This window comes from Rhinolophus ferrumequinum, chromosome 13, assembly GCF_004115265.2.
Source record: "Rhinolophus ferrumequinum isolate MPI-CBG mRhiFer1 chromosome 13, mRhiFer1_v1.p, whole genome shotgun sequence".
Lineage (NCBI taxonomy): Eukaryota > Metazoa > Chordata > Mammalia > Chiroptera > Rhinolophidae > Rhinolophus > Rhinolophus ferrumequinum.
In genome coordinates, this window is record NC_046296.1 from 6,617,369 (window position 1) to 6,637,516 (window position 20,148).

The 20,148-nt window shown below is 34.2% G+C and overlaps 1 protein-coding gene across 2 annotated transcripts in view; it reads right to left on the minus strand.

Moving 5' to 3' along the window:
• SEPTIN10 (septin 10) overlaps positions 1-20,148 on the minus strand; it is a 58,896-nt gene that overhangs the window by 16,068 nt on the left and 22,680 nt on the right. The window contains exons 2-8 of one of the 2 annotated variants that reach the window (XM_033125467.1): positions 19,335-19,400; positions 13,731-13,851; positions 13,118-13,313; positions 7,991-8,177; positions 4,580-4,741; positions 2,890-2,986; positions 1,583-1,751 (exon numbers count right to left, since the gene is read on the minus strand). In XM_033125467.1, the coding sequence (XP_032981358.1) occupies positions 1,583-1,751; positions 2,890-2,986; positions 4,580-4,741; positions 7,991-8,177; positions 13,118-13,313; positions 13,731-13,851; positions 19,335-19,385 (983 nt within the window). In that variant the 5' untranslated portion in view covers positions 19,386-19,400. The remainder of the gene's footprint in view (positions 1-1,582; positions 1,752-2,889; positions 2,987-4,579; positions 4,742-7,990; positions 8,178-13,117; positions 13,314-13,730; positions 13,852-19,334; positions 19,401-20,148) is intronic. The other variant, XM_033125468.1, reaches the window with a different exon arrangement.

The window sequence follows — 20,148 nt, forward strand, 5'->3', positions numbered from 1 at the left end:
TTGTTTGTTTGTTTGGTTTTAGGTGCAAATAAGACTTCCCTGTTCATGGTTTATTTTTTTAGGTTTTATATCTCATGTTTTAGCCATTTTCTGTAGCATTTATTATCTGTATTGTACATGTGATACTTATATTGTATCTGAATCAATAAACATTGATTACCTCCCCCCAAAATAAAACATTGCTCATCTTTGGATTAAAAAAATCCCAACAATAAATATCTTCTGAATGACTGAATGGGAATATTAATTTAAATGCAGATTCTTAGGCTCCATCCCTGGAAATTCCGAACCTGTATTACTTAATCATCCACAGCTGACTGATGACTGATCCACCAGGCAACCTGAATTCCAATTCTCAGAGTACTTCAAGGTTGTCCCACTAGCTCTCATTCAGGATCCATGTGTCATTAATGCACACAAAGACCTCTGAATTGACCATCAGACTTAAAAGAATGAGAAGTGAATGAAGCCTCCTCTGGGAAGCACTAGAGAAACCAACGCTAGATGATTTATCTTCAAGAGAGAAAATAATTTCACCAGAATTGGCCCATAACTAGAAGCATAGCATGCATGAATAGGTGAGGAGGGATTAAGTACATATAATTCTTAATTTATTATGCTTCCAGAGCTAAAACACTAATTAAATCCATAGACTGAAAAAAATTAAAAATTCAACCTCATCTATTAAATCTTCCCAAAGGTCATATGCAATAGCAGCATCAATTTAATGTTCTCCTTCTCCTTCCTTTTGTTTTCACTCTGATATAAATATTAATAAGCCAGGAAAATGACTGAAATGCAAATAATGAAATAGAAAAGGAATCTTTAGTCTCATAACAGAGTTTAAAACAGCGTTTGTCCTAAAGATCTCATGCTTTCCTCAATGCAAAAATTGTTCTGAAATGCTACATCAAATTTGATTTCGTTTATTAAGGATCAGAGTTTCATGTTTACGTATCTTATTCCAAAAAAAAAAAAAAAAAAAAAAGGAATGTAGCAGGATATAAAATTACCAAGCAAGTTTATAACAACATTTAATGCTCATCATCAGAAGGTCATCAGTTTCTAAAATTCTTTTAACTATACTGTAATAGTTAAGAAAGTCTAATTTCTGACTCCCTACAAGTACTTTCATTCTTCCTTTATATTTTCCTAAATTTAGGTCATTCTAAAACATTCATCAGGATAAAACCCACGTTTTAAAATTTATTTAATATGATTCACATTCCAACTTTCTTTTATAATCATAGATAAACATGCTTTCAGCTTGTTCAGATAAATAAAAAATATAAAACCACATTAAAAGTTTTTCTTTATTCATTTTAGCATACACTGAAATGTGGGTTTTTACTGTATATTCTTCCTTCTACTTAACTCCATGAGTCAGATGAGGACTTAGAGACCCATAAAAGCAAGAAGGTTTCAAGTGATTCGAGAAGCAAAATAATTAATCATTGTCAAATGATTCTGTCATATTGGAAGATTTCCGAAAAATACATTCTCCATCATCCTAGATACATAAAAAAGTACAGTCCTCTCTAACTTCCTCTTTGGTTGGCTTCTCAAAGAAAACCCCACTTACCTGAGTGGCTTATTCTCTGGGCCCACATCAGTAAAGCCCATTTCCTCCAGTTTGCAACGCCTGTAGAGTTCATAATGCCTAGTGTGGGTCTGTTCTCGCAGATCCTCCATGTTTGTACAAATGAGCATTTCCCGGAGCTTTACAAAGTCACAGTGGTTTTCATTTTCCACTAACCAGAAAAACAAGAAGCAGCAACACTAGTTTTTAATTGTCACACAATTAGTGTTTATTGAATAAATGAAAACATTTGAAATAACAAACAGCAAAATGATAAGTCTGATTAACAGCTATGATTGTTTTATACAAATAACCAAGGAAGAAACTCTTGGTTATACACATTGAATTACAGGCAAATCAGACCAGGAGATTTGCTTTAAATTTAGTAGCCAATGGATAAACAGGAATGAAATACATTATATTATGTTACCATAGCTCCAGAAATTTCACTAACACTGTGTTAGCAATTTACAAACCATCTTCAGTATGTTTCACATAGTGCTTAAAAAGAATATGGACCATTATTTCACTTCAAAGTAAAACTTCAAAGTAGTAAATTCTGCATACTCAGGAATACCATCTGTGCATGATACACTTATCAAATTCTCTTTATACAATGCCACATTTATGACCCTGGGTTAGATACTATTCACAGTTGGTCCTCCAGTGTTTATGGTGACCAGAAGACTACAAATAAATGTTACTATTTGAGCACAATATTTTTAATATCTTTATACATTAAAAAATGTTTAAATTTTCAATATTTTTTGTTAATCACAAAATTTGTCAAATGAAAAAAAAAACATTGAGAAACCGGTACTAGCAAGGATAATCTATTCCAGATTAATTAGCTTCACAAGTAAATGAACCAGATAGTACTCATTACTTATTATAATGCTAAATAAATCCTCACATTTTTTAGTTAGCTGACGGGTTTGTTTTGGAAATAGTTGACAATACTTTGGAATAAAAATATATAAATTTATAAAGATGGTTTATTGTACCCTAGAATTACAAAGTAATTAGTTTACATATCATGTTTAAACACTATTATTTACACTCAAAGTTTGTTCAAAGTACCTGACCAGTGTGTCCCACCTTCCAAATGTCTTGGCGCACCTGGGCAGGTAAAATGCAGAAAATGGGAAGGCTCTGCCTGGTCTCTACAGACTTGGCTAAACAGAATATGGACAACTTTTCTGACAACCAATCATAATCCAAAATAAGTATCACCTCAAAGAATGCATTAAATGCAACTTTGAGACTATTAGGCGACATAAATATTTCTAGGCATCATTTATCTCATTTACCTTGTACAACACCCCAAGGGTACTGACGAGCTTTGACCATCTTATTTCCAACTTTTACCTCATCCATACTTCCTACAACAGCAAATGGCAAGTGTCCCTGGAAAGAAACCATGATATCAATCACATCTCATACCAATGTGATAAATGACTAAAATAGTTTTATGAAAATAACAGAAAAAATATATTAAAGAGCAAATTTATTAAAATCAAATGATTCATTATGCCTTAGATTTTAAAACTTAGCAGTGAATATGTGCCAACTGTACTACAAGAGTCATTTTCAGGCACTATAAAGAAAATTATTTACTTAGCATCCCCCCTACATGTTATAGAAACATATAAAGAGCAAGAATTCTAGCAGAGGTATCATTTCCCTCAATATTATCTTTGCCCTAAAAGACAATGTTGAGGAAATGGTGCACGTACACTCACACTCACACACACATATATATAACTCGAGTAAGGATATATCTATTTAGTGTGTGTATAAATATGAAACTAATATAAAATAATATTTGTCTCAAACTAATGCTAAATACAGTAAATATTACAGAAATTTAGAGGAATGAGAGATCACTGTGCAGGAAGATACAATCTAAACTAGAAACGGATCAAGCAGAGTAGAAGAACTCACTTAGGTAAGAAGATTTTGAACAAAGATACAAAAGCCAGATTTAGAGTCAGTGATTAGATCAATCTATCTGAAGCTGAGAAGTAATATAGGGGAAAAGTCTAATGTAAAAAGTATTAAGTATTATGTTTAATATGTAATAATTGACATTATTTAGTCTCTTGATTGTGCCTTTCTGAAAAATTATTCCAGAAGGACATAGAAATAAAATTAGATGTAAAGGCAATATGACACATAGAAATTAAGATCACTTACATTTACATTAGTCAGGTTTTTATATATTTAGTTGAAGTATCTTAAAATAAATGGGAGTATGAAAAGCCAGAAAGGAAAAAAAAGAGACATGGAAGGAACAGTTACTGAGTGTCACTGTGTCAGGCAGTGCACTCAAGTTGTGTCTTCTCAACAACCCTTAAGATAGGTATTAGTAACCCAACTTTGTAGATAAGTTAACAGTCTCGGAAGGTTAATAACTCCCACAAGAATATATGGTTAAGTCTGTCTGACTCCAAAACCCATGATCCTTCAAAATATAACCAGATATTTAAGAAATTTTGGTAGCCTGAAGAAAGTAACACAAAGAACTTAGTCAGCTTCAATTATATTAAACTAAAAGTTATGTGAATGTTCAATATGTATGTGTGATACTATAAGGGAGAACAAGCTTAAATACCAGATTGGAAAGATCTCCTTAAAGATTTTAAGATTCTAAAGCATCCAAGGAGGCTATAAAGTCTTCTCATGTTTTTAAAGACAGGATAGAAAGGAATCTTTCTAAGGCAATTGAGTATGGTTCCACAAAAGGGGTATCTCAGTCTCACAAATACATCCCTTTATTTACATGAAAGTAGAGAGGAAAGAAAACATGCTTAAAAATATATTCTCATTATACTTTTTTCAACTCTAAAAAATAAAACATTTTCCTGTATTAGACTTTTTGAAAATTCACCTTGTTTGAAGTCTTTTTGGAAGACAAGTGAAAATATATTAGTAGCAATGTTACTTATAAATTACTTTTTTCACATGTAAAACAGAATTAATATTCAGTTAGGAGCTCACATTCATTGAAGCATTGATTTTAGCAATAGTTTCATCATCTGTTGGGAACTGGTATATCTGGACACCATTGCTGACCAATTCACTCATGAGCTTGATCTTAAACCTCTGTAATTCAGTTTTAGAAATTGCATCTGCTTTGGCAATCACTGGTATGATGTTCACCTATTAAGATTAAAGAAAAACAAAATCTCGTATGTGAGGATTTATATTTTCATCCTGTAGTTTCTGCATTCAAAACCACTAAATCTCTGACAAATTTCCTTAACCTTGATCAAGTGATGAGCAAACTACAGTCCAGCTCACTGCCTGCTTATATAAACAAAGATTTATTGGAACACAGCTAGGCCCATTCATTTACATATTGTCTATGGCCACTTTCCTGCTAAAATAGTAGAGATGAGTAGTTACATCAGAGACCACGAGGCCTGTAAAGCCTAAAGTGTTTACTACCTGGCCCTTCACAGAAAAAGCTTACCACCTCCTGACCTAGATAAGCACCAGTTTCATCCTTACCACATACCTGTACACTGTCCTTCCTGCAGAGGCTGGCCTTACAATAACTGCTGCTAAAAAAAGCACAGCTCTTATATTAATCTTTCATCTGAATTTAGGTTTAGAAATCTCACATTTTCTTTTCTCTTTTCAAAGTCTCTTACAATTCTATCTATACAATAAAACATAAGCAGTAAGTTCACTAAGAATTTTTTATTTCTTAATAATCTAAGCAATAAGTAATTAGGGTGACTGACCCCCACAAAACTACGAAACAGTTGAAGTTTCTCCTTCTGCCTCTCATTTCAGCAAGGCCCCTTTCCCCAAAGAATTCACCCAATCTGTGACCCACTGGCAGAGACACCTACCTAGATGCTCAAAAGGAAACTTTATGAATACCCACCGAAGCTGTTCATGACTCAAAGGACTAGCCTTCTCAGCATTATCTAAAGTCCTATCATTGGCCAGAGAGGAAGAGAATTGGGGTCATGAAGACCAACCAACTTGTAAAGCTAGTTCTATAAGATTAACGACCCAACAAAAGGTTGATGTCTACATACATTTAGGGGTTTTGTAGGCTTTTTTGTTTTTAGTTACTTAGTTTTTAGCGAAAAACTTCAGGCTAATTAGTCATATGTGTCAAGAGAGTAAAGTATCAATGTAATTTTCAGAACGAAAGTGAAAAGTAAAAACCATAATTCCTATTCTTAAATTTTTTTCTCTTCTCCAATTTCACATTGATTTACTGGTATGTTTGGATTTATTAGTCTTAAACACGCTCCAATGAAAGTAAAGATTTTTAAAAATTATCCATGAAATAAATGACAGAAAACTTTCCAACAACTGTGGGTAAATAGCTTTCATGTTAAATTAGTCGAAGTACCTAAAAAGTTGATGCCAAGTTCTTGGTTTCAATATTATGTACTGCAGTATTCAGTAATTATGCCAAGTTAATAACTTATAATTACTTCCACAATAAACAGCAGAAAGTAGGCTGTAGTGTAAGTACCTATCCTTAAGCTTTTTGGTTGTAATAAAAGTGCTTGACATTAAGCTTTTCATTGCCAAGGTATCCATTTCAAAGACATCAATCTTGAATAAAAATACTGCCAGCTACATGACAGAGGTACTAGAAAACAATTAGATAAGGAAACGGACTGTCCCCATCCAGGAAGTCCCCTTTTTAGAAAGCCTCGGCAACCGAACAAACTGACCCCCTGACCCCCTGAACGAGGTCACTTCTCCCTTCCCGTGCTCTAATTCCCACTCCACTCTTAGGCTTTAAATTCACCAATAGAGTGAACCCGTGAAACCCTCAATACCCCAACCTTGGACCCTGATAAAGGCAGAGCCCCAGGTTCACACGCCCTCCTTTTCTCTCTTCTCTTGACCTCACTGTGTGGCCCTTTGGGTGTGCTGTGTGTATACTCCAGGATCTGTGAGTAACAAATCTTGTTCTTCAAAGTTGCCTGATGGTTTCCTGCTGACGTGAACTCTGAGATCACAGTAAGAACCACAAGGGCCGGCCCAGTAGCGACGCTGCCCCGGTGGTGGTCAAGGACTGTCTGGGGGCCTCACACCACGTAAGGCAGGCGAGGGAGGACCTGGAGCACTCCCAGCCCAGGCATCACTATCAATAGGCTGGGAGGACACGACATCGACCGAAAGATAAACATAATGAGTGTTTGTACATCGGGGAGGGAAAGTAACAGATGTTTCACGTTGATGGTAACCTGTCACTAGTTGCATAAGATAAGGTAACTTTTCATGTTAAGCAGTGGAGTGTTCTGCTTCTAGGAACAAAAGACAAACTATCAATTTGATTAATCTTCACATCAGCCTCTTGAGATCACTTCTTTTAAAAACTGCCTAACTTTTATTTTAGAGGTGAGGAAACTGAGGCTCAGAGGACTAAAGAAACTTGCCCAAGAACACATAGCTATTAAGTGACAGAGCGAATATTTAAAACCGCCTCCACTGACACCAATTTCTATGATCTTTATAGGAATTATATGATGCTGCTTCTGTCTAGTTAAGACAAAGTTGCACACTCTTGCTTTTATGTTCCATTAATAAATGTGAACTTCCATATATAATCAGACTCAACTATGAAAATAACTGGCTAAATGGTTAGAAAATCTGATCAGATGAACAGGCTATCACATAAGCTTCATCAAGCTTTTGCTAAAGCCAGGGGACTGGACAACTAGTCAAAAGTCAGTCAATCTACGCCCAAAGACTTCACTAGCAGGCCTTCATGTTTTCCACACCGATATCTACAGTATATTGAAAGTAGTAGTGTCCAGATTGCCCTTATTTCTGAATAGTGTCTCATAAAACTATTATCCAGGATAATGCAAGCTGTATTTCTTATACCATCAAAGGTTACAGAACTCTGTAGATTTTTTTAAGACACTAGTCTTTAACCATCTTTTAAATAAATACAAAGTCTGAAGTGAGTTAATTTGTAATATTTCTTCATAGTTTCCTGAATTTATATATAGCTCTTTGGGTCAAAAAATTCAAAAGTAGGTTTTCTTGGTATAGTTCAAATTAAACTATAACTTACTATAAGATATGAGAAAACAATAAGTCTTTGTCAATGAACTTCTCGATAATGTCATAAAGTAAAACTAGTGTCAAATAAATTCCATATTGAAAAATATGTACATGAATTCCCATATTCTGACCCGCAATTTAATAATTAAAAAAAGAACTAAATTTTTATGTTAATGTTTTTTCTTTGCATCTCATCTTCCGATCTGAATTTCTCTGGAAAATACCCTAACAATGAAACTTATCAAATGTTATAAAAATGCATAGCATAAAACAGTTATTATGTGTAATTATCATAAAGCTACTTTAATAATTCAAAATAAATATTAAAACAGGATACGCTGACTCTTTTTCCAAACCCACCTTGCTGTCAAGGCTCTTCATAGTTAAGAGATCGAGTGTCTTCAGCGAGTGGCCTGTTGGTGAGATGAAGTAGAGGCACACGTGGATACGAGAATCATGGTAGTTAAAGAGGGAACGCTTAATCTTTAGTTCTTCTTGGAGATAGGCCTCAAACTGAGCATCTATATAGTCAACTATTGGCTGGTAGCTGAAAAAACAATTATTAAAATATTAAATACAATAGCACATTCATGCTACCCTCGCAAGATATTTATGTAACTCTAAAGTCTGAGAGCTATATTTTCACCAATTAATAAACAGTTAATATCTAGGCTGAACAGGTAACTTTAGTAATAAAACAAATTGTGCAGAACATGCATGTACAAAGGTAGTACTTTAAAACCATCAGGACAAACTGTGCTTTAAATTGGTTTATAGAAATGATATTTAATTTACATTGATTCATTCTCATGTTCATTCATACAATGGATCTCTTTCTGACAAAGGTTCCCACACTTCCCAGACTGCTGAATGAAGATAGGCATCTAATTGTAATCAAAATGGACATGGCATGTTATTTAACTGAGAAAAGGCATGGCTATCAATAACTTAAAAGATATTTAAGTCAAATTCCATGACTTCTTGCTTCTTAAATCAGATTTGAAAAGCACGAAAAGTACTAACATATTAAGGAGGAAAGGTACACATCAAATGAAAGTATCAAACTAGTAATTCAGGCATGATTTTATTTTCACTTAATTATGAACAAAGAAAAAAGGCACATCACACCCAATGCTCTGAGTCCTTGCTCTGTTTGCTTCTCTTCCCTGGCATGCCTTCTTCCCTAGAGCTGTTTCATTCTATTCATCCTTCAAGATGCAAACCATATCAAGTGCGTGTGTAGAACACTGAGCTAATTTTCTTGGAAGATTAGTTTGTGAATGTTCCACTTCATTTTCATATGCTAAATCACGGCCTACATAACAACTTTCTACTCTTAACTATTCTCATTAAGAAAATTTGGGTTTTCAAGTGAAAATAACAGGAAGTTTTTCGTCTGTCAAATTCCCTGAACACCTTTATAGCCCCCAAATGGAGCAGTACCTTATGCAGCTGAGGTACTCAATAAATGTGTATAGAACTGAATTCTTCCCCAAAATTCCGGACCCTTCTAGTCCTTGAGGATTATCACCTCTTTTAAAGTCACAGAATACCTTGTTCTCCCCATGCGGATGGTACACAATGTGAGGACAGAGACAGTACCACAACTTTTGTGTTCTCTACAACTACTAGCGTAATACCTTGAACGTTATCAGATGGCCCACTAGGAACACCATCCTTGGGAAACTGGTCTAAATGTGACCCAAGATGATTCCCTTCCCCAAATAATAAAACAGTAAAAATTAATCTGTAAGTACACATTTAACATAAAAATTCCAAAGAAGCTTTTATTAATGACAAAATAGATCACTAATATGACCTATTATATGACCTAAATAGCCATAAACATTCCTCCATCTGAATGTTTTGCATTATCCTTGTCATAAATGAAAACCATAAACATTTTCTAATAAATTAATATACCATTAGGAATTCTTTCATAGTAAAATGAACTCTTTCATTTTCAGTAAATTGCAGACTCACTGTTCCAATGAAATGAAAGACACTGGCTTAAAATATAAAAATCACCTCTTAAAAACATCAAAGTACTCATAAAGTGGCAAGGAATTAACCAGGTCAAAACTGAAGAGGTGTGGAAACTCAGAGAGGTAAGCAGAGGACTAGAGTAGGGGTCAGTAAATAAAGGACCAAATCAGGCTGATGCCTATTTTTGCAAGCAAAGATTTACTGAAACACAGCCACATTCATTTGTTTATGTACTGTCTATGGCTGTTTTTGTGTTGCAATGGAACAGTTGAGTAGTGTGGAGAGAGACCATATGTCCTCCAAAGCTTAAAATATTTACTATGTGGCCCCCTGCACTAAAAGCATCAATGCTAGTTTCATCCTGAGGCTATTTGTCAATCTAATTCTTGGGCTTTGCTTCTGAAGGACTCAGAGGACAAAGCGGAAGAAATCAAAGTCCAGGGCCTACACAAGGTGGAAATCTATTGAAAGACTGCCTCTCCACATTGAGCTGAGATCCTAAAAGCCTAAACCTTCAGGGTGAAAAAGAACTAGAAGTAAACCCTCAATTCCCTCCCCTTTCCCCAAGAATCTGTAGGGAAGGCTGCCCTGGCACTAAATGAAATAGGAAATATAAAAACAAAGGAGAAAGCAAGACCCATCGTTGAGAACTTGTGGCGACAGGGTCAGCCCTTACACAATCTGCAGCACAGGTGCACACTGCCTCTTTGATTTTGGGAACCTCAAGCCATGAAATAGGGTTAGGGAGCCTCAGAGTATTAATGCCCAGAGGCACCTAACATAAGCAAGTCCAAATCTGTTCAAAGGAAGACGTCTTCATCTTAGACCTCAAGTATTTCTGCAAATAATTTTCAAAAGTCATAACTATAATAAAAAATAACCAAGCGTGTAAGAAAATGGAAAGCATAATGAATGAGAAGAAAAAAAACAAACATCAGTAAAATAACTGTAAAATTTTAATATACTATAAGATATAATTATAAATAGAGATAAATGAAATAGAAATAAAAGGCAAATTTGAATATATGTGCTGGGAATAGTAAAGTAATAAAAAGTGATCCTATAGATATAAACATGAACTACACAGAATATACAGGTTTGAAAAATATAAAACAAAATTAAAAGCTCAATAGATTAGCTTAATAGCATATTAGACAAAGCTGAAGAAAGAATTAATATACTGGCAAATAAATTAAAAATAATTATCCAGAGAGCAGCAGACAGGGGGAAAAAAGATAAAAATATGGAAGAGAGATTAACAGTAAGAGACATAGAACACATAACTAGAAGGTCTAAGGTATAACATACATTTCACCAAATTTTCAGGAGGAAAGGAGACATAAAAAGGGGCAGAAGCAATACTTAAAGAGATGATGCCTCAGATTAATAAAGAATTGATGATACTGTTCAGACTCAAGAAGTCAAACAAATCACAAGCAGGATAAATCAGAAATAAATGAAAACACAGATATGGTAAAACTGGAGAACAGCAAAAACCAATATCTTAAAAGCGCTAGAGGAATAAAAGGAGAGTACTCTTAAGAGGCAGACAGACCAACAGCTGATTTCTCAACAGTAAAAACAGAAGCCATGAGACAGTGGAATGTATCTTCGATGGGAAGAAAGAAACTAATTGCCCACTATCTCCTTAACAGGAAACACATCTAAACCACAAGGATACAGAAAGGTTGAAAAGTAAACGGATAGGAAGAAAACACCATACATAAGAAAGTAGATGTACCTATACCGAAGTCTGACAACACAGACTTTAAGACAAGAAGCACTACAAGAGAAAAATTAGAGCAAATTAGATGGAATTTGCTCTAAAAAACGGCAATTATAGACTTAAAAGCAGAAATTAATAAAATAAGAAAAATGAAAACTGTAAAATTGTAATTATAGAGAAGGGGGAAAATGTGGGAAAACCTATGATTTCCCCAACTTACTGCCTGCAGACAAGTTTCCACCGCATAGCACAGAAGAAGAGGACAGAGCCTGGCCGACTCAGTGTTGAGTTGAGGAGATATAGGTAGAAGCCCAGTGAAGCCAAAGCAACTGTTAGGTTGGTGGAAAAGTAACTGCGGTTTTTGCAATTGTTTTTAACCTTTTAAACCACAGTTACTTTTGCACCAACTTAACAGAATTTGTAGATAAGAACACTGGAACGGAGAGAGCTGCACCAACAGAAAGCACTAGAGATCTGGAGAGTCGTCCCCTGGTGGCTTTGGCGAAGCACTGATCTGCGTGTGAGGAAAGTACCCGAGACCATGGACAGTTCCTATGTTACAGCCACGGTGGTGGTCACACACCTGTATATATTTAATGCACAAATTAATTAAATTGTACATGTGAAAAAAACAGTGCATTTTATTTTTTCTATGTAAATTATACATCAATAAAATTTATTTAAAAAGAAAAACAAAAGAACCAGAAAGGAAGAAATATAAATGTCATTTGTAGATTATACTATTACGTACATAGAAAATCTAAACAATATTAGAAATTGTTAGAACGAGAGAATTTACAGATGTTGCTATATGCAAAATCAATTATATTGCTATACACCAAATAGAAAATGAAATATTTTAAAAATATACCATGTATGAGAGCATCAAAAATGCCAACTACCTAAGGATAAATGTAAGTAAAGCCAGATAAGATATCTGTGTAGAAAATAACTTAAAAATTAATAAGATTTAAACCAACATGTCACAGGTCTTTGCCTCCGCCACTAATTTCCTTCCAAAAAGCCCATACAAGTCATTTCTTGAAATTTAAAGTAGAACACACAAATGTACAGAAAACAGGCTAACATAAGTCACACAAAGAGTGTTAATTATGCAAAATATTTTCCCTCTAAAGCCAACTTCAGAAAAGTGGAAATTACCTCTAATAATGAAAATATATACATTTCAAAAAAGAACAAAAATTATTACTTTACCCTAATCTATTTCCTCCTTTCATTGTTTAAGTTGCATACAGAATCTATACTCAATCTTTATAATACCATAGGAGAAATAATGACATAATATAAAGTAGAAATTTCATTCTCAAACCTTTCCTGTAATGCTTAATAATGTACCTGGCTAATTTGCTTAGAATTTCACAAAAAAGTTTATGCACCATGGATTTGGCCATTATATATTTATTATTGTGTATGTCTTTTTTTTCCTGCCTCAATGAGATAAGTCCTGCCTGAAAATTAGTACACATCACTTAATATACACTGAATTGGCATATCAGGAAATAATCAAAATGATTTTTGCTGAAATACACCTTTTAAGAATGTGATTCAAATTATTCTAAACAAATTAGACAACTAGATATAAAAATGTCAATTTGTTAATGAGAACAAAACATTGCTCAATTATTTAAAAAATTAAGTCTGAGAGGAAAGGTATGGATTTCCATAGTAGAAAATCAAATCACAGGTGATGGGGCAAGAAGACAAATATCTTGAAATAAGAAAAACTTGTTTTATTACTAGAAGAAAACATGTACCTCTTGTCTTTGTTTATTTGGTCACCAAATCCCACTGTATTCACAATGGTCAATTTCAATCGAACATTACTTTCTTGGAGTTCATATGTCTGACCTTTAAGTCTAACATGTGGGTAAAAATGTGAGGATTCATGGTCTTCAAAATTAGTATTAAACAATGTATCAATCAGCGTTGATTTTCCAATTCCAGTCTCCCCTGAAAGAAACAAAGGTACATCTTTACAGGTGCACAGAATGAACGTAAAAAAACAGAACTGTGAACTCTTAGAGTGGTTTCAAGGATCCCAATTATTTCAAAGGTTGAGGTGTCCATGAAAGAAATACATGCTAAGGGTGGTCCACTGAGTCATTAGAAGAGCATAAAAATGAGTATGTATGCTAGGTTACTCAGAACTCTGAAGAAAGCACTGAAATGTTTAAAGAACAAACAAAAAGTTTAAAACAGTACAGCTTAAAAAAAAATCAAAACCACAAAACTGATAGAATTTAAATAACTGAAAAATATCTGTGATCATGATCTCAAATTGATAACATGTATACCACACAGCTTACAAGAATGAAGTACGCACAAGGAACATGAAGGAACAATTTAGAGAAAGAGTTTGGCACTTACCAACACAGAGAATATTAAAACAGAAGCCTTGCTGAATGGATCTATTGACCAGTTGATCAGGCAAACTCTCAAAACCAACATGACCAGACATAGATAAAGAACGAATTTTTTCTTTTTTTTGCTGAAGAAAAACAAAAGAACAGCAACAATAAAAACAAAACTTTTACTAAGATAAGAGATAAGCAAATTTGAAAGAATAAATATAATTTATCATAGAAACTAAAGATTTTTATGGTCGTTACACCTCTCCAAGATACAAGTGATTAAGTAAACTTATGAGAAATCTGTGCCCAGACCCTCAAAACATGTATTTTTTCTTCTCTTCATATGATGAGAGTCCAGCACTATTTATAACATTAAAATATTTGATTTCCAAAATAAGAAAATACCCAAGTAAACTATGGCATATTCATTCACAAAACAGAATGTTTGAAGTCATTAAAGATGCTTATGATATAATTTTAATAACATTTTAACATTTTCAGTAAAATGTTTAGTGATAAAAAGTACAAGACAAAATTACAGATACAATTCCAGCTCCCACTAAAGGCAGAATAGCGTATGTCACACTAACCTCCTGCTAATAATTATAATCAATTATTTCAAGTCACTGGAGTGCAACCAAAGGCAGACAGACACTGGAGGGGAGACTCTTGAGAAGGAAACCATATAAGGTGAGATGCGTATTTTCCAGCTTTCCCCTGAGGGTGCTCCCCAGTCATTGACTGCTGCACAAGAAGGTAGAGGACAATATGGAAGTGGCAGCCCTACTGCGTTGAGAAGTCAGTTGGAGATAAGGGCAGGGAGATCAGCTGAAAATTGAAGGAGAAAATTACAGAAGGAGGGACTCCAAAATCTGCAAATACACTCCCCTCAAATCTTTCGCTGACTGCTGAACTGCAGATGTATAGAGGAAATATAAAGAGCCTAACAGGGGGAAATGGGAATTGGAGGAAGTTATGTAGAGCTTTCAAGAGAGTCATGCTTAAGAGCTTGAATTTTAAGTCTGTAAGTTAAAGGGGTTTGGTAAACACTTAAGACTTTCCACTGAAAACCTATATGGGCCACATGTTAGGAGTGTGAATCACATCCCATGAATCAGAAATGTTCCCTAGTGCAGAAGGCACAACTGAAGTACACCTGCCCTAACAAAGCCTGTAACAAAGGCTCAACATGCCTTTGATTTTAACTGCCTGCTAGAACAAAAGTCAACATTCTTCAGAAGAAGAAAACAGAATCCAGCATCTTCACAATGTATCATCCACAATATCAAAAATTACTACATAGGCAGAAGCAGAAAAATTTGATTCATAGTCAAGGAATAAAAGTCAACAGAAAGAGATCCACAAATGAACCAAATATTAAATTAGCAGATAAGAACTTTAAAATAACAATGATAAACATGCTAAAGAAGAAAAATATACTCTTTCTACAGGAAAAAGAGATGGATATAACAAGTGATATGACAGGGAATTATGAAATATGAAAACTCTCAACAACAAAAGGCAACAAATGGAATTCCTAGAATGGCAAAATGCAACATCTGAAATGAAAAAGTTATTGAATAGTATTAACAGCAGATCAAAAAAATAAAATGAAGATTTGTTTGATAGCTATTATCTAAGCTGAAATACCTTTATTTATCCAAGCTAAAAATTTCGCTAGAAAAGATAAAATTATAACAGAGCCTCAAAAAACTATGGAACAATATCAAATGGTCTAACCTACCTATAATTGGAATACCAGATGGAAAAGAGAGGGCAGACAGGGGGAAGGAGAAAGGAAATATCTAAGTGAGAGTGACTTAAAATTTTCCAATTTTCTAAACATGAACTCAGAGATCCAAAAATTTCAACAAACTGCAAACAGGAAAAATCCAAAGGAACCCAAAACTAGGCAAGTCAGAGCAAACTGTTTAAAAACAAGGGTAAAGGAAAACTTTACAAACACAGGTATGGCAGACATATTACACACAAGTAAAACAAAATGACCACAAGTTTCTCATAAGAAACAACGCAAACCAGAAGACAATAGAAAAACATCAATAAAATGCCAAAAGAAAAAAAATGACAACCAAGAATTCTATATCCAATGAAAATATCTTTTACAATTCAAGGGAAAATGAAGACATCTTCAGACAAACAAAATCTGAGAAAATTCATTGCAAGCAGACCTACAGTAAAAGAGATGTAAAAGTTCTTCAAGAGAACAGAAAATGAGAATAGATAGAAACCTAGATCTACAAAACAGAATGAAGATTGCTGGAAAGGTAAAAATATGGGTAAATATAAGAGAACTTTTTGCTTGTTTTAATTTCTTGAAAATATAATTGGATGTTTAAAGCAACAGCAACAACAATGTATTACAGGATTTATAATACATGGAGAAGTGAAATGTATCATGACAGCACAAAGGATAGGAGGGGAAATGGAGACATACTGCTGTAAGGTTTCTGTATGACACATGACGTACTCTATTGTTCAAAGGTAGTATGTGTAAGTTAAAGCCTACATCAATTACTATTAAAAAACAACAACAACAGAGGTATAGTTAATAAGCCAACAGTGGAAATAGAATGCAATCATAACAATACTCTATTAATCCAAAAGAAGGCAGGAAGGAAAACAAAGAAAGAACAAATAAAAAACAAGTAGCAAATTGGTAGACTTAAACCCAGCTGTATCTATAATTAAATTAAATATAAATGATCTAAACCAGCACTGTTCCACAGAACTTTGTGATAATGGAAATGTTCTGTATCTGAGCTGTGCAACTAGTCACATTTAAATCAAGCATTTGAAATGTGACTAATACAAGTAAGGAAGTGATTTTTAAATTGTATTTAATTTTAACTAATTTAAATTTAAACAGCCAAATGTGGCTAGTGCCTACCATATTGGACAGTTCCTTCAATTATAAGAAGGAGATTGTCAGATTGGATAAATATGCTGTCAATACAGTAAATGACGGCTGATTCTAAAATTTATATAGAAATGAGATGTAGAATAGCAAACACAATTTTGTAAAAGAACAAAGTTGAAGTACTTACACGACCTAATCATAAGCTTTTATCATCAAGAAATCTGGTATTGTGACAGCTTTTATTTATTTATTTGTCTACATCAAAATAAAAAACTGATCAAGGATTATGTAATTATATAAAGTGTATTTATGCATATACTTATGTGTATTTATTTATATAATATAAATATATGTATAAATAAAGAATTTGTATGACTTAATAAGATAATCCATATTTTTTTACGTGTGAAAGAATTGAAGAGACACTTCACAAAGAAGATAACAATGAGCAAATCAAAACGTGGTCAACATATTAGTTTTCAGAGAAGTGGGAATTAAAACTACAATAAGGTACCACTACACACACACTTAAATTAAAAAAGGCTGATAATGTCTAGTGTTGGAGATGATGACGAACAATTGGAAGTCTGATAAATTTGCTGGTGCAAATGCAAAATGGTGCAGCCATTGTGGAAAATAGGTGGGTAGCTTCTATAAAGTTACATACACATTACTATACAACCAAAAAATCCACTTGTAGGTACCCAAAATAAATAAAAACATATATCTACACAAGGACTAATGCAGGAATGTTCATAGGAGCTTTACTCCAAACAGTCAAAAACTGGAAACATCAAAAACAATGTCCTACAACTGGTGAATGGATAAACAAATCATAGTATATCGAATACAACGGAATATTAAACTACTGATACAGCCACAACATGGATAAATCTCAAAGCTTTGTATCTAAATAGTAATTTATTTACTGTGATTGGAGTTTAAAAAAAGGTATATTTTTTTCATATATTCAATACACACACACACACACACACACGAATATGGATTAAAATGTCTCAAAGGGCAGTGACAGACCAAGTGGTTACCACTAGGGAGCGATCTTGGAGGTGGAGGTGAAAAAGACTATACGTGGTGGGAAGAATTCTAAGATAGACCCCAAAACATATGGCCCCGGGTATACCCAGACTTTCTGGTTATTCAAACAGACACTACACAAGGTGCTGCTATGAAGATTTTTGCCGATGTAATTAAGGTTCCAAATCAGTTAACCTTAGAAAGGAAGATTACCTGTGGTGGGCCTGACCTAATTAGCTGAGCCCTTAGGAATGACTGAGAACTTCCAGGTGAAAGGGATTTGAATCATGAAGAGGATTTGAGTCATCTCTTGCTATACAGATAAGAGTGAGCCACATGGCAAGGACCTAATGATCTCTAGGAGCTGACAGCAACCAGCTAGCAAGGAACTGAAATCTGCCAACAACCTGAAAGAGTTTGGCAGGGGACTCTCCAGATGAGAACCCACCAGCCAACATCCTGAGTGAGACCCCAGGCAGAGAAACCAGCTGTGCCTGCCTTCTGGCCTGCAGAACTGTGAGCTAACAAACAGGTGTTGTTTTAAGCAGCTAAATTCATAGCAATTTGATATGGAGCAACAGAAAACCAGTACATTATATTTTCTTTTGTGCCCTTTAAATCCTTTTTAGTTATGTAAGCATGTTATCTTTATGATTAAAAGAGAGAGTGAAGACACACTATGTCATGAAAGTATTCAAGAAGATTAGGTTTTATATGATAAGCTTATCAGATAAAAGTTGAATTAAATGGCCTATAGAATCCCTTCTGGCATTAAAGCTATATAATTTTAATGTCATGGAAACAAAAGAAGCTTGTTAAAAATATGGAATTGGTCACCATAATTTAATGAAGAACGGGGCCAGAGTGAATGAGTAAGCAATGACCACTCAATGGATTAGTCACTAAAAGATTACTAGTGACTGTGACAGTAATTTCAGCAAAGCAATTTTAGAAGGAACAGATACTCAAAAAGTCTGTGAGATGATAAAAATGAAATATACTATTATCATAATACTAATGAGAGAAAAAAATAAAAAGTGTGGCAGTTTGGTGGTCAAATTACGATTTTCAAAACCATGGGGACCTTAGCATGTGTGGAGGAAGAGGGAAAAAGAGCAGACGTACTGGAGCACAGAACTAAAGGAAATGATTTAACCTTACTGAATTACACCCATGCTTATATTTGCAATTTTCTTTTTTAAAAAATTCGACAACTCCTCTTTCACCAAGTTAAACTTACTCCCTCTTTTTAAATATAAATTTCAATATGAATTATCAAAACACATCCCTCCTACACAGGCACATTTAGAAGGACCCCGGAAACATTAAGGTCTGATCTGGAGCTCAGGAAGGCATCTGACAGGGCCATCCAGGGAACTCCTACATTGTCACTAAAGGAGTTCTTTACTTTCACCAAGTTCTGCAAGTATGCTCAGCAAAAGCAGCGCTCGTCTTCAGTTGGAGTTTTATTTTGCTTAATGTCAAGCTGGATAGACACACTGTGGACATTCACCAATTATTCAATCCATCATTGATTTTGAACTTGAATGAACACAATATCAATTCACTTTCAAAGTAAGTATAAACAAAAGTCTGTCAGGGCTCTGATTAGTTATCTTGAAATCACAGAGACATATGGAGTACAATATGGATCAATATTATACATTTTCCTATTTAAACTTTACAATATTTAAAAGATATACTCACTCTTTGTTCATCATCAGATACTTGGGAGGACTTGTAAGTTTTTGTTGCCATGTGAGGCTGAAAGAGCTAAAAAAAATTAAAATAAAATACAGATATTACTCAAAAAAAAACCTGTATCTGAATAATATATTTACATTAAAAGGAATTCTAATATTGTCATTATTACCAAGTTTTGATTTGCAATCTACACGACTGACTCACGTTTAAAACGGTGGTTTTCTTGCTGGATACGTATCTGCATAAGTAATGCATGATATTGAACATATAATATACATTAATGTACTTACACACACACACACACACACACACACACACACACACACACACACACACAAAACAACCAGTCTAAAGGGGATCCAAGATATGGTGACGGAAAGAGAGCTGACTCTGGGTGTTGAACACACAATGTGATATTCAGACGATGTATTGCAGAATTGTACACCTGAAATCTATATAACTTTACTAACAGTTGTCACCCCAATAAACTTTAATTAAAAAAGACAAACAGTAAACTCCCATTTGCATCCAGGCAGACAAAAAAACATTACTTTTATGGGAAAGGCTTTAGAAGATTAAAAAAGGGAAAATAAGCTATTTCACTTGAAAAAAAATACTCTAGGAGCCAAGAAGGCACTCAGAATTAGGTATACCCCGTGTAGCATGCCAGGGGAGAGAAACGTTAACACTCCAGTTTCAGTATCGTTGGCAAAGCAGGGATTTTAACCTGTGAACAAGTCCCTTAGTTATCCAATTACAGTAGAAATACTTATCATTCATAATACTCCTATTACATGCCCATCACCACGCCAGCTCA